This window comes from Octopus bimaculoides, unplaced genomic scaffold (assembly GCF_046866305.1).
Source record: "Octopus bimaculoides isolate indiv1 unplaced genomic scaffold, ASM4686630v1 contig119, whole genome shotgun sequence".
Classification (NCBI taxonomy): domain Eukaryota; kingdom Metazoa; phylum Mollusca; class Cephalopoda; order Octopoda; family Octopodidae; genus Octopus; species Octopus bimaculoides.
Genome location: NW_028315369.1, coordinates 33,167 through 48,018, shown reverse-complemented (window position 1 = coordinate 48,018; position 14,852 = coordinate 33,167). Strand labels below are relative to the sequence as shown.

The following is a 14,852-nucleotide window of genomic DNA, read 5'->3' as shown; positions in this document are numbered from 1 at the left end:
CAAGTATGATAATTTAGTGTCTACAATGTTTAAATATGATTACATTCTATATATTTAGTTTCTACAACATTCAAGTATGATAATTTAGTGTCTACAATGTTTAAATATGATTACATTCTATATATTTAGTTTCTACAACATTCAAGTATGATAATTTAGTGTCTACAATGTTTAAATATGATTACATTCTATATATTTAGTTCGTACAACATTCAAGTATGATAATTTAGTGTGTACAATGTTTAAATATGATTACATTCTATATATTTAGTTTTTACAACATTCAAGTATGATAATTTAGTGTCTACAATGTTTAAATATGATTACATTCTATATATTTAGTTTCTACAACATTCAAGTATGATAATTTAGTGTCTACAATGTTTAAATATGATTACATTCTATATATTTAGTTTCTACAACATTCAAGTATGATAATTTAGTGTCTACAATGTTTAAATATGATTACATTCTATATATTTAGTTTCTACAACATTCAAGTATGATAATTTAGTGTCTACAATGTTTAAATATGATTACATTCTATATATTTAGTTTCTACAACATTCAAGTATGATAATTTAGTGTCTACAATGTTTAAATATGATTACATTCTATATATTTAGTTTGTACAACATTCAAGTATGATAATTTAGTGTCTACAATGTTTAAATATGATTACATTCTATATATTTAGTTTCTACAACATTCAAGTATGATAATGTAGTGTCTACAATGTTTAAATATGATTACATTCTATATATTTAGTTTCTACAACATTCAAGTATGATAATTTAGTGTCTACAATGTTTAAATATGATTACATTCTATATATTTAGTCTCTACAACATTCAAGTACGATAATTTAGTGTCTACAATGTTTAAATATGATTACATTCTATATATTTAGTTTCTACAACATTCAAGTATGATAATTTAGTGTCTACAATGTTTAAATATGATTACATTCTATATATTTAGTTTCTACAACATTCAAGTATGATAATTTAGTGTCTACAATGTTTAAATATGATTACATTCTATATATTTAGTTTCTACAACATTCAAGTATGATAATTTAGTGTCTACAATGTTTAAATATGATTACATTCTATATATTTAGTTCGTACAACATTCAAGTATGATAATTTAGTGTCTACAATGTTTAAATATGATTACATTCTATATATTTAGTTTTTACAACATTCAAGTATGATAATTTAGTGTCTACAATGTTTAAATATGATTACATTCTATATATTTAGTTTCTACAACATTCAAGTATGATAATTTAGTGTCTACAATGTTTAAATATGATTACATTCTATATATTTAGTTTGTACAACATTCAAGTATGATAATTTAGTGTCTACAATGTTTAAATATGATTACATTCTATATATTTAGTTTGTACAACATTCAAGTATGATAATTTAGTGTCTACAATGTTTAAATATGATTACATTCTATATATTTAGTTTCTACAACATTCAAGTATGATAATTTAGTGTCTACAATGTTTAAATATGATTACATTCTATATATTTAGTTTCTACAACATTCAAGTATGATAATTTAGTGTCTACAATGTTTAAATATGATTACATTCTATATATTTAGTTTGTACAACATTCAAGTATGATAATTTAGTGTCTACAATGTTTAAATATGATTACATTCTATATATTTAGTTTCTACAACATTCAAGTATGATAATTTAGTGTCTACAATGTTTAAATATGATTACATTCTATATATTTAGTTTCTACAACATTCAAGTATGATAATTTAGTGTCTACAATGTTTAAATATGATTACATTCTATATATTTAGTTTCTACAACATTCAAGTATGATAATTTAGTGTCTACAATGTTTAAATATGATTACATTCTATATATTTAGTTTCTACAACATTCAAGTATGATAATTTAGTGTCTACAATGTTTAAATATGATTACATTCTATATATTTAGTTTCTACAACATTCAAGTATGATAATTTAGTGTCTACAATGTTTAAATATGATTACATTCTATATATTTAGTTTCTACAACATTCAAGTATGATAATTTAGTGTCTACAATGTTTAAATATGATTACATTCTATATATTTAGTTTCTACAACATTCAAGTATGATAATTTAGTGTCTACAATGTTTAAATATGATTACATTCTATATATTTAGTTTCTACAACATTCAAGTATGATAATTTAGTGTCTACAATGTTTAAATATGATTACATTCTATATATTTAGTTTCTACAACATTCAAGTATGATAATTTAGTGTCTACAATGTTTAAATATGATTACATTCTATATATTTAGTTTCTACAACATTCAAGTATGATAATTTAGTTTCTACAACATTCAAGTATGATAATTTAGTGTCTACAATGTTTAAATATGATTACATTCTATATATTTAGTTTGTACAACATTCAAGTATGATAATTTAGTGTCTACAATGTTTAAATATGATTACATTCTATATATTTAGTTTCTACAACATTCAAGTATGATAATTTAGTGTCTACAATGTTTAAATATGATTACATTCTATATATTTAGTTTCTACAACATTCAAGTATGATAATTTAGTGTCTACAATGTTTAAATATGATTACATTCTATATATTTAGTTTCTACAACATTCAAGTATGATAATTTAGTGTCTACAATGTTTAAATATGATTACATTCTATATATTTAGTTTCTACAACATTCAAGTATGATAATTTAGTGTCTACAATGTTTAAATATGATTACATTCTATATATTTAGTTTCTACAACATTCAAGTATGATAATTTAGTGTCTACAATGTTTAAATATGATTACATTCTATATATTTAGTTTGTACAACATTCAAGTATGATAATTTAGTGTCTACAATGTTTAAATATGATTACATTCTATATATTTAGTTTGTACAACATTCAAGTATGATAATTTAGTGTCTACAATGTTTAAATATGATTACATTCTATATATTTAGTTTCTACAACATTCAAGTATGATAATTTAGTGTCTACAATGTTTAAATATGATTACATTCTATATATTTAGTTTCTACAACATTCAAGTATGATAATTTAGTGTCTACAATGTTTAAATATGATTACATTCTATATATTTAGTTTCTACAACATTCAAGTATGATAATTTAGTGTCTACAATGTTTAAATATGATTACATTCTATATATTTAGTTTCTACAACATTCAAGTATGATAATTTAGTGTCTACAATGTTTAAATATGATTACATTCCATATATTTAGTTTCTACAACATTCAAGTATGATAATTTAGTGTCTACAATGTTTAAATATGATTACATTCTATATATTTAGTTTCTACAACATTCAAGTATGATAATTTAGTGTCTACAATGTTTAAATATGATTACATTCTATATATTTAGTTTCTACAACATTCAAGTATGATAATTTAGTGTCTACAATGTTTAAATATGATTACATTCTATATATTTAGTTTCTACAACATTCAAGTATGATAATTTAGTGTCTACAATGTTTAAATATGATTACATTCTATATATTTAGTTTCTACAACATTCAAGTATGATAATTTAGTGTCTACAATGTTTAAATATGATTACATTCTATATATTTAGTTTGTACAACATTCAAGTATGATAATTTAGTGTCTACAATGTTTAAATATGATTACATTCTATATATTTAGTTTCTACAACATTCAAGTATGATAATTTAGTGTCTACAATGTTTAAATATGATTACATTCTATATATTTAGTTTCTACAACATTCAAGTATGATAATTTAGTGTCTACAATGTTTAAATATGATTACATTCTATATATTTAGTTTCTACAACATTCAAGTATGATAATTTAGTGTCTACAATGTTTAAATATGATTACATTCTATATATTTAGTTTCTACAACATTCAAGTATGATAATTTAGTGTCTACAATGTTTAAATATGATTACATTCTATATATTTAGTTTCTACAACATTCAAGTATGATAATTTAGTGTCTACAATGTTTAAATATGATTACATTCTATATATTTAGTTTCTACAACATTCAAGTATGATAATTTAGTGTCTACAATGTTTAAATATGATTACATTCTATATATTTAGTTTCTACAATATTTAAGTATGATAATTTAGTGTCTACAATGTCTAAATATGATTACATTCTATATATTTAGTTTCTACAACATTTAAGTATGATAATTTAGTGTCTACAATGTCTAGTAATGTATGTGTATATATTATGAATCAAGTAGTAATGTGTGTATATTATGAACCTAGTGATCTATGTATGTGTATATATTATGAATCGAGTAATGTGTGTGTATATATTATGAATCAAGTAATGTTTGTATGTGTATATATTATGAATCGAGTAATGTATGTGTATATGTTATGAATCGAGTAATGTATGTGTATATATTATGAATAGCGTAATATATGTGTATATATTATGAATCGAGTAATGTGTGTGTGTATATATTATGAGTCAAGTAGTGTGTGTGTATATATTATGAGTCAAGTAATGTGTGTGTATATATTATGAATTGAGTAATGTATGTATGTGTATATATTATGAATCGAGTAAGCTGTGTGTATATATTATGAATCGAGTAATGTGTGTGTATATATTATGAATCGAGTAATGTGTGTGTATATATTATGAATCAAGTAATGTTTGTATGTGTATATATTATGAATCGAGTAATGTATGTGTATATGTTATGAATCGAGTAATGTATGTGTATATATTATGAATAGCGTAATATATGTGTATATATTATGAATCGAGTAATGTGTGTGTGTATATATTATGAGTCAAGTAGTGTGTGTGTATATATTATGAGTCAAGTAATGTGTGTGTATATATTATGAATCGAGTAATGTGTGTGTATATATTATGAATCGAGTAATGTGTGTGCTTGTGTGTATATATTATGAATCAAGTAGTAATGTGTGTATATTATGAACCTAGTGATCTATGTGTGTGTATATATTATGAATCGAGTAATGTATGTGTATATATTATGAATCGAATAATGTGTGTGTATATATTATGAATCAAGTAATGTGTGTGTGTATATATTATGAATCTAGTAATGTGTGTGTGTATATATTATGAATCGAGTAATGTGTGTGTGTGTATATATTATGAATCTAGTAAGGTGTGTGTATATATTATGAATGTAGTAATGTGTGTGTGTGTATATATTATGAATGTAGTAATGTGTGTGTGTGTATATATAATGAATCTAGTAGTGTATGTATATTATGAATCTAGTAAGGTGTGTGTGTATTATGAATGGAGTAATGTATGTATGTGTATATATTATGAATCGAGTAATGTGTGTGTGTATATATTATGAATCTAGTAATGTGTGTGTACATATTATGAATCGAGTAATGTATGTATGTGTATATATTATGAATCGAGTAATGTATGTGCTTGTATGTATATATTATGAATCTAGTAAGGTGTGTGCATATATTATGAATCGAGTTATGTATGTGCTTGTGTGTATATATTATGAATCGAGTAATGTATGTATGTGTATATATTATCAATCTAGTAAGGTGTGTGTACATATTATGAATCGAGTAACGTGTGTGCATATATTATGAATCGAGTTATGTATGTATATATTATGAATCTAGTAATGTATGTGCTTGTGTGTATATATTATGAATCCAGTAATGTATGTGTATATATTTGTCAGCTTTATTTTTCAAGGTCAATAAAACAGTATGAAGCGAAAGTGACATATCGATTACAATTCAATCAACAGAAAATTAGCATGCAAGTGGCTCAGTACTCCGCAGACACGTCTTCTTCACGTAATTTACAAAGAAATACAATGTGACAAGGCCGGTCCCTTTGAATTACAGGTGTAAGTGATTTTTGCCAGGTAAGTGGACTGGGGCACGGTGAAATTAATGTTTAAGTGGCTGTGCATTCCACAGACGTGTTCCCTGTGAACGGTTTTCGTCGAACGAATCAAACTTAATAAATTATCGAAAAGAAAAGAAAATGTCTGGTCCTGGGGTTGTAAACAAGTGATGGCGGATACAAATACTGACTGAAACCGGTCAAAGAAATAAGACAGAGAAAGAAATAAAGACCGTAAGGAGTGGATTTGGTAGGCGGAAACTGAAAGAAGCCCGTTGTATATATGTATGTGTGTGTATATGTTTGTGTGTCTGTTTGTCCCCACCTCCCAACATCGCTTGACAACCGATGCTGGTGTGTTTACGTCAACGTAAATTAGCGGTTTCGGCAAAAGAGACCGATAGAATAAGTACCAGGCTTACAAAGAGTAAGTCCTGCGGTCGATTTGACCGACTATAAAGGCGGTGCTCCAGCTTGGACGCAGTCAAAAGACTGAAACAAGGAAAAGAGTAATTTTAACGAGTTCCTACCGCCATCTTCACCGCCATTGCTATGACAAACCAACAACAAACACCAGCGCCATCTATCTGTAACGTCTCTATTTTACTCTGGCTTCTCCGAGTTACTTCCCTTTGTTTCTCTGCGATCAGAATCTTTATTTCGCTGGACGAATGTGTTTTAGCTTCTAAGATCCTTCTGGGACCGATTATTAATTAAAAGACGAACATTGAGGGGTCAATGTAATTAACTACCCCCGCCCATGCGTATAATTGAAAGGATTACGAACATTATTATTATTTTTAAAGGCAGAATCGTTAGCACGCCGGAGAAAGTGCTTAACGGTGTTCAGTCCGTCTTTACGTTCTGAGTTCAAATTCCGCCGATGTCGACTGTTCCTTTCAACCTATAAGGGTTAGGGTAATTAAAACGCTAGGGGGTCAACATAATCGACTAGTCCCCTCCCTCAAAATATGTAGGTGTGTTTGTGTGTCTGTGTTTGTCCCCCCACCATCGCTTGACAATCGATGCTGGTGTGTTTACGTCCCCGTAACTTAGTGGTTTCGGCAAAAGAGAATAAGTATTAGGCTTACAAATCTCTCTATCTGTATGCAGCAGCATGTATGTATATGTGTGTGTATACAGATGCATCTTACCATCTGGCAAAAACAAGCTGTAATTCACGGAGGTCAAATAAGAGCAAAACATATCTAGAGTTGTCTACCCCGTTCGATACTTCAATAGCAAAAAAAATTATTATTTTTTGTGGTGGTGGTCATATTTCTGGGTACAGGGTGGGCCAAAAGTCACACACGAAAATATAACATCTTATACTACTATTAATCATCATTATTATTTTGTGTAACATTGAAACACTGTTGGTCGATTATTGTTTTATTTGTTTCAGTCGCATGACTGCAGCCATGCTGGAGCACTGCCTCTCAGTCGAACAAATTGACTCTAGGAATTATTTTTTCTAAGCCTAGTACTTATTCTATCTCTTTTGCCAAACTGCTAAGTTACGGGGGACGTAAACACACCATCGGCTATCAAACAATGGTGGCAGGGACAGACAGATACACTCACATGTACATACACACATATATATATATATATACACACGACGGGCTTCTTTCAGTTTCTGTCAACCAAATCCACTCGCAAGGCTTTGGTTGGCCCGAGGCTTAGTGGACACTTATTTAAAGTGCCACACAGTGGGACTGAACCAGGAACCATGTGGTTGGAAAGCAAGCTTCTTTACCACACAGCCTGTGCCTGATTAGTGCAAAGAGTCCATGCAACATGCAGTGTGCAGGACAAATACCAATGGTTGCCCCCTCCCCTACCTGTGCTAAAGAAAAGTGCAAAGATGTCTGCAGGAAATTCTGTTCCTTGTACAACAAACAATAAAAAAATCTGCAAATGGTGAATGTTTCGAACCCTTGTAATCAGGATGTTGACATTTCCTAATTAGTTTTGTGTTGTAATTAACCATAAAGTGCTGTTTTTGAAATATGGGGGAGAGGGGGGTCTCAGTGTGTGACTTTGGGCCCATCCTGTATTTTGACAGATTCAAAGCTAGCAAGGGAAACAGACTTACCTACCCATAAAGCACCTTTTGTCTGACGCTCTGCCGATTCAGAGACATGACAGTAGTAGTAGTAGTAGCAGTACTTGTGGGTGGTGGTCGTCGTCGTCAAAGTAGTTGTAGCAACAGAATTTAGAAAGATATTAGAAATAAGGAGGGAGGGAGGGATGAGGTGACAATCATGAGTTTCCTGCCCTGAAATTATCAGATTTAAAAATGCGACTGAAATATTGTTAATAGTAAAGCTGTGGTGGTGAAAAAACAAACGAAAAAAAAAAAACAGTAACCATGACGACATTACAGACTCCCCCAACACATACATACTGAAGAGGCAGAGAGAGAGAGAGAGAGAGAGAAACGGGGGCAGTTATGATGGCTAAGGAACTAAATGAAGGGACAACAGACCTACCAGACTATCTAATGGGAAAACATTGAGCACACACAAACTCCCTCACTTTGGTGGGGAGAATAAGGAGAGTTTAGCTTAACCTGGGGCCCAATGAGTTTGATAAGAGTAACAAGAAATCATTATTATTATTATTTTATTTCACTCCATTTTAGAAAAACTGAAACACGTCTTTGACAATTCCGGAGCACATTGGACTTGTTTTTCAGTCTGGTTGCGATGGTGCAACAAAACAGAACAGAACAGTTGTGGACATCTCCAACCAAAAGCATCGTGAGAAAAAGCAACATCGCATACAACGGCCGGTCAATTTGTCCGAGAAGTTCATGCAATACGGTGTGCCCAACACATAGCAAAGTGGACCCCTCACCACCGAGATGTCTCTGTCAGAAAGAGGCTTTAAAAAGAAAAAAAGTCCAAAGAAATTCGTGCACACATTGTCACAGGGAGTTGATATTCCTCACACAACAATGCAACGAAGAATAAAAGCTACAGACATTTGCTAATTTGTTTTGCTTTCTAATTAAATATAAATGGGTTGTTTTTGAAATGTGCAATAGAGATATTAGTCTTAATCTTGGCACATGACCTTTGGCCCCCCCCCCCTCAACTTGTATATATTTTTACAGAAAGACGCATGCACACACACATTTTTAAAGATGTCCCGCTCCCCAGCCCCATTATTCCAATACAACTTTGCTAAAACCTTACTGTATGGTGCGGTCAGCTACCATTTATGAAGGAAAAATATTATTACACCAAGCTGATAGTGAGAGAAAAGGACAACACCAGCACTGCCGCCACCACAGCAGAAAAGAAATTTGGCAGATGACGTCTATGTGCACGAGCGTGTCTATAAATGGTTAAGGAGAAGCAGCAAGGGGTCAGAGGTTGTGGTATGATGGGGAGGAAGAGGAGGAATAAGGAAGAAATGAAAACAGGAGGCAAGAATGTTGGAAGGGAGATTAATAAGAATAATAATTATTGTAATTTCAATAACATCATCAGTACAAATATAAGCAGGCAGCTAACTCCCCTTCTCCTCTTCTTCTTCTCTCAGTCTGTGTATATATGCATGCGTATATGGACATGTTGTACACACACACGCACATACACATTTATGTAATGTATAATGTTATATATACCAACATCTATGTGGAAAAGCTGCAAAGACAAAGAAAAAAAAAAAAAAAAAAAAAGATTAGACAATAAAACCACAAATCCCGAAAAAGACAAAATAACAATACAAAATAGATAAATTCTATCCTCATTTACCATCCATTTTGTCTGCTGGCATCGGCTGGACATCTTGGGAGCAACTGGGCAAGGCCAGGAGCCACACCATATAAATAAATATATATATATATATATATATATATAAATAAATAAATAAAAAATATATATATATAAATTAATAAATACATAAATAAATAAATGAATAAATATATAAGTAAATAAATAAATAGTGTTCAGGATGCTTTTTACATTACCACCATGGAACCGGGCAAGGCCAGGAGCCACATTATTCTGGATACAAGGAAATGATCCAGAATTACAAACTGATCATCCACTAATATGTGCAACTCTATATTAAAACTTTCTTGTGTACCCAACCCAGTATTAGCCAATATACATCATTCCCAGTGGTGCATTTATTTCGAGATGCTCTGTGTTGAATAACTCAGTTATCATTCAGCCAGTTTTAGGAACAGAACGTGACTAAGGTATGGTGGGAGATTTTAATTGAGAACTTCTAAAAACAACACAACATTTGTAGTTTCAGCCGGGTTGGTAACGGAAATTCAATCTTATAATAATTCTGCTTCTTCCTCCGTTACTCAGCCCATTCGTGAGGCTGTCATGTGATTGGCTGAAGTCAGGGAGGCTGGGAGTGAAACGTGGAATTCTTTTTAACTCAGTCTTATTCCCTAGTTATTTCGTCTGACTGTAATGCCTTCTTCATGTGATTGGTTGAAGGGAAAAGTGAACAAAAAAGAGGGGAAGCGTGAGAGAGAAGTCTATAAAATTGTGAATAAAGCATCATCATTTAATTCTGCTTCCCATGGACGGTTTGACTGAGGACTGGCAAGCTAAGAGGCTGCACCACGCTCAAATTGATTTGGCAAGGTTTCTACAGCTGGATGCCCTTCCAAATGCCAACCGCTTTACAGCAGGTGTGTGAAATGGACTAAAAAGCTTGGTTCATCTGTCACATGGGTCCTCTCGCAACATTTATACTGTCCACTTAGGATACACCGACCTAACCTCTGGCCAGAACCTAACGCCAATTTCCCTGAACTCTTGCGGGGTCACCATGTCTGTCCCAAGCGAAAGCCCGAAAGCAAAAGTCATACGCACTAGTTGTCCTTCTGCTCACATGTCTGTCTTACTTGCAAGGCCCCTTGACCGTTCGTACGTCATCACTTACCTTATACTTCCAGCCTATCCCACCATCTTTGTCATATATTATGTGTAGTAAGAGGCTTGCTTCCCAACCACATGGTTCTGGGTTCAGTCTCACTGCGTGCCACCTTGAGCAAGTGTCTTCTGCTCTAGTCTCAAGCCGACCAAAGCCTTGTGAGTGGTTTTGGTGGATGGAAACTGAAAGAAGCCCATCGAATATATATGTGTGTGTGTGTCTCCTCATGTCTGTGTGTCTGTCTCCCATCACTGCTTGATAACTGGTGTTGGTGTTTATGCTCCTATAACCTAGCAGTTCAGCAAAGCAGACCAAAATAAGTGCTGGATTCGATTCATTCGACTAAAACAGAATTTTTCAAGGCCATCACTTAGGGGCCGGTGTCGGTTTTTTGACATCCCTATAATGTAGTGGTTTTGTAAAAGGAGATTTATAAAAAAAAGAAAGAAACACCTCCTGTGTTCATAATGTCTACATACATACACACTCACACAAACATGTATATGGGCATACACACACAAACATATATGTGCATGTACGTACTCATATGTATACACATATCCACACTCCAAACACTATTATGACAACTTACTGATTGTCCTCCAAGTAAATGCATAAACTACAGTTTAAGCAACATATTACCTGCCTCTGGACGGCCTCTTCCCATGACGGTACCCATACAGGTGATCCCCAGGAGTGCCTCCGGATTTAAACATCCCCTGGTTGCTTGGATGCTTCAGACTACCCCTGAAGGATCGAGGCAAACCTACCACTTACCTATATATATATATACATATATATATATATATATACATATATATATATATATATATATATATATATATATATATATACACATACATACCTCTGTACCTGGCTTTCGTTGACATGGAGAAAGCCTTTGACAGGGTCCCCCGATCCCTTATCTGGTGGTCAATGAGGAAACTTGGGATAGAAGAATGGCTAGTGAGAGCTGTGCGAGCCATGTACAGAGATGCGGCCAGTAAGGTGAGGGTTGGAAATGAGTACAGCAATGAATTCCGGGTAGAGGTAGGGGTCCACCAAGGTTCCGTCCTCAGCCCCCTATTATTTACCATAGTCCTCCAGGCAATCACAGAGGAGTTCAAGACAGGTTGCCCCTGGGAGCTCCTCTATGCTGATGACCTTGCCCTAATTGCGGAGTCACTATCAGAACTAGAGGAGAAGTTTCAGGTGTGGAAGCAAGGTCTAGAATTGAAGGGCCTTAGAGTCAACCTAGCTAAAACCAAAATCCTAATAAGTAGGAAGGTAGATAAAACACAAACCCCTTCAGGTAGATGGCCCTGCTCAGTATGTAGAAAAGGAGTAGGTAGTAACTCTATAAGATGTACCCGGTGCAAGCTATGGACACATAAGAGGTGCAGCAACATCAAAGGCAGGTTAACTAGCAAGTTAGTTTTTGTTTGTGGCAGATGTTCAGGTGCAATAAAGACTGCAAACAAACAGGAAACAACTTCTATCTCATTCCAGGGTGAAAAACTAGAGGTAGTCGATAGCTTCCGCTATCTGGGCGACCAAGTTAGTAGTGGGGGTGGGTGCGCTGAAAGTGTAGCTGCTAGAATAAGAATAGCCTGGGCAAAGTTTAGAGAGCTCTTACCCCTGCTGGCGACAAAGGGACTCTCACTCAGAGTAAAAGGCAGACTGTATGACGCATGCGTACGAACAACCATGCTACATGGCAGTGAAACATGGGCTGTAACTGCTGAGGACATACGTAAGCTCGCAAGGAATGAAGCCAGTATGCTCCGTTGGATGTGTAATGTCAATGTGAATACCCGTCAGAGTGTAAGTATCTTGAGAGAAAAGCTGAACATTAGAAGCATCAGTTGTGGCGTGCAAGAGAGACGATTGCGCTGGTATGGACATGTGGTGAGAATGGAGGAGGATAGCTGCGTGAAAAAGTGCCACACCCTAACAGTTGAGGGAACCCGTGGAAGAGGTAGGCCCAGGAAGACCTGGGCTGAGGTGGTGAGGCAAGACCTTCGTACATTGGGCCTCACCGAGGCGATGACTACGGACCGAGACCTTTGGAAATGGGCTGTGCGTGAGAAGACCCGGCAAGCCAAGTAAGATCGTTGCCAGTGCCCCTGGACTGGTTCTTGTGCGGGTGGCACATGAGATGCACCATTTTGAGCGTGGCCGTTGCCAGTACCGCCTGACTGGCTCCTGTAGGATTTTCGAGCGAGATCGTTGCCAGTGCCCCTGGACTGGCTTGTGCGGGTGGCACATAAAAGACACCATTTCGAGCGTGGCCGTTTTCGTGCGGGTGACACGTAAAAGCACCCACTACACTCTCTGAGTGGTTGGCGTTAGGAAGGGCATCCAGCTGTAGAAACTCTGCCAAATCAGACTGGAGCCTGGTGTTGCCATCCGGTTTCACCAGTCCTCAGTCAAATCGTCCAACCCATGCTAGCATGGAAAGCGGACGTTAAACGATGATGATGATGATGATGATGATACATACATGTGTGAGCATGTATTGTACACGCCAGTAATCTAAAAATGTATTCCAACAGACAAGGTAACTCTCATGGAAGTAGGCAACCGAAATATAATGCTTTCAAAAACTAAACCTTTTCCAGATGTCTTTGGACAAACTTAATCTTCTTGAGACGAAGAGACTCTTAAGGAATGAAGAGACTCTTAAGGAACTGAGAGAGATGAACACGAATTTGAGACTTTTGATTAGCAACACTGATGAACTCACTCGCTCCACACAAGAGGAAAAGAAGAGGAAAAGAAGAGAAAGAACAATCCCTGCAACAGCTCAATCATCATTTGTCCAAATTATGCACCACTCTTCATTCTTTACCACATAATAATTGCTTAACTGAAAATCCACCTGAAGATGATACACAAGATAGAAGCCCATCCCCCTCCACTATCAATTAAAAACCGCATTATACACATATAGAATGAAAAACTTAAAGCCAGAAAGGTTACTTTCTGGAACATCATCAAAAACAAGCACAAGGCAGAAATTTATGAACACTGGTTAAATTCTGCCTCATAAACTCCAAATTAAACGTATTCCAAACGAACAGGACCAACAAAGACAATTATGGGAGAAACTAACACTTGGAAAACATGAAGACAGAAATAGAACTGCTTAAGCTTAGAGCGCTGAGCAATGAAGAAAAATTGAAGAACATAGATGAGGAAATCTACAACGAATTAAAGAAACATTGAGATGGTCAACGCTTGGAAAGTGTCTTTAAACTGTGGCAAACAACTTGTGAAGCTGAAGAAACAAACTCGCTACAAGGCTGGCAAAGACAAAGCAATTTGTTTATTAACTACGAAACACAGTTCATCGTAGAATAGGCATCGGATAAGCCCTTGCTGAAGGAAAATAAAGCAAAAACATACACAGAAATGAACCCAGGCTTATCGAACACAAACCAGAGACGGACAAGGGGAGGCAACTCCACCGACCTTACATCCCCAAATAACTTAGAAACAACAATCAGGAATTCAGCCGACAACAGAGAATCTGGACGGAATCTTCTTGGCATCCTACAAAGAAATCAAAGGTTCCATGGAAACGTCGAGACGAAGCAAAACTTTTGCGAACCAATCCACCCCCCATCATCTCACAATAAATGGAAGAATTTACCTTCGAGACTTGGTTACTTCGATCAGAGAGGGTGGGTCGATTCTGGATTGTCGAATGCTTTTCATAGACTTCGTTTAAATATATCTTGCTAGACATCAATCCGTCCCTTGTCACACTCAATCAGTAAAGCTAGCTGCGTGTCTTTAGCCGCAGGTATACGTACGAAATGTATGGGGTTTTTTTTGTCATGTTCCTTTCTTTCTTTTACTTGTTTCATTCATTAGACTGCGGCCATGCTGGAGCAGCGCCTTAAAGTTTTTTTTATATAATATATACTAGCCTCCCTCTTTCACACGATGCTACACACAGCATATATGTTTGTATATATATATATATATACACCAGCTGCCTTAACTCGTACAAGTCAGTGG

The 14,852-nt window shown here is 34.4% G+C and overlaps 1 protein-coding gene and 1 long non-coding RNA gene across 8 annotated transcripts in view; one reads left to right on the top strand and one right to left on the bottom strand.

Annotated features, from left to right (window-relative positions):
* Positions 1–14,623, bottom strand: part of LOC149129199 (uncharacterized) — a 35,609-nt gene extending 20,986 nt beyond the window's left edge. For 2 of the 7 annotated variants that reach the window (XR_016240292.1, XR_016240293.1), the window contains exons 1-2: positions 14,482–14,609; positions 6,446–9,571 (exon numbers count right to left, since the gene is read on the bottom strand). Coding sequence is in view for 1 of the 7 variants with exons in the window: in XM_089346724.1 (XP_089202850.1) it covers positions 6,446–6,463 (18 nt within the window). In the remaining 6 variants the exon portion in view is untranslated. Of the gene's footprint in view, positions 1–6,445; positions 9,572–14,481 lie in introns of those variants that run through there. The other 5 variants (XR_016240272.1, XM_089346726.1, XR_016240273.1 and 2 more) reach the window with 5 other exon arrangements.
* Positions 5,716–8,913, top strand: LOC149129200 (uncharacterized). Its single transcript, XR_016240296.1, has 2 exons — positions 5,716–5,934; positions 8,563–8,913. It is a non-coding gene; the product is annotated as an uncharacterized LOC149129200 (long non-coding RNA).
* Positions 14,624–14,852: the final 229 nt, after the last annotated feature.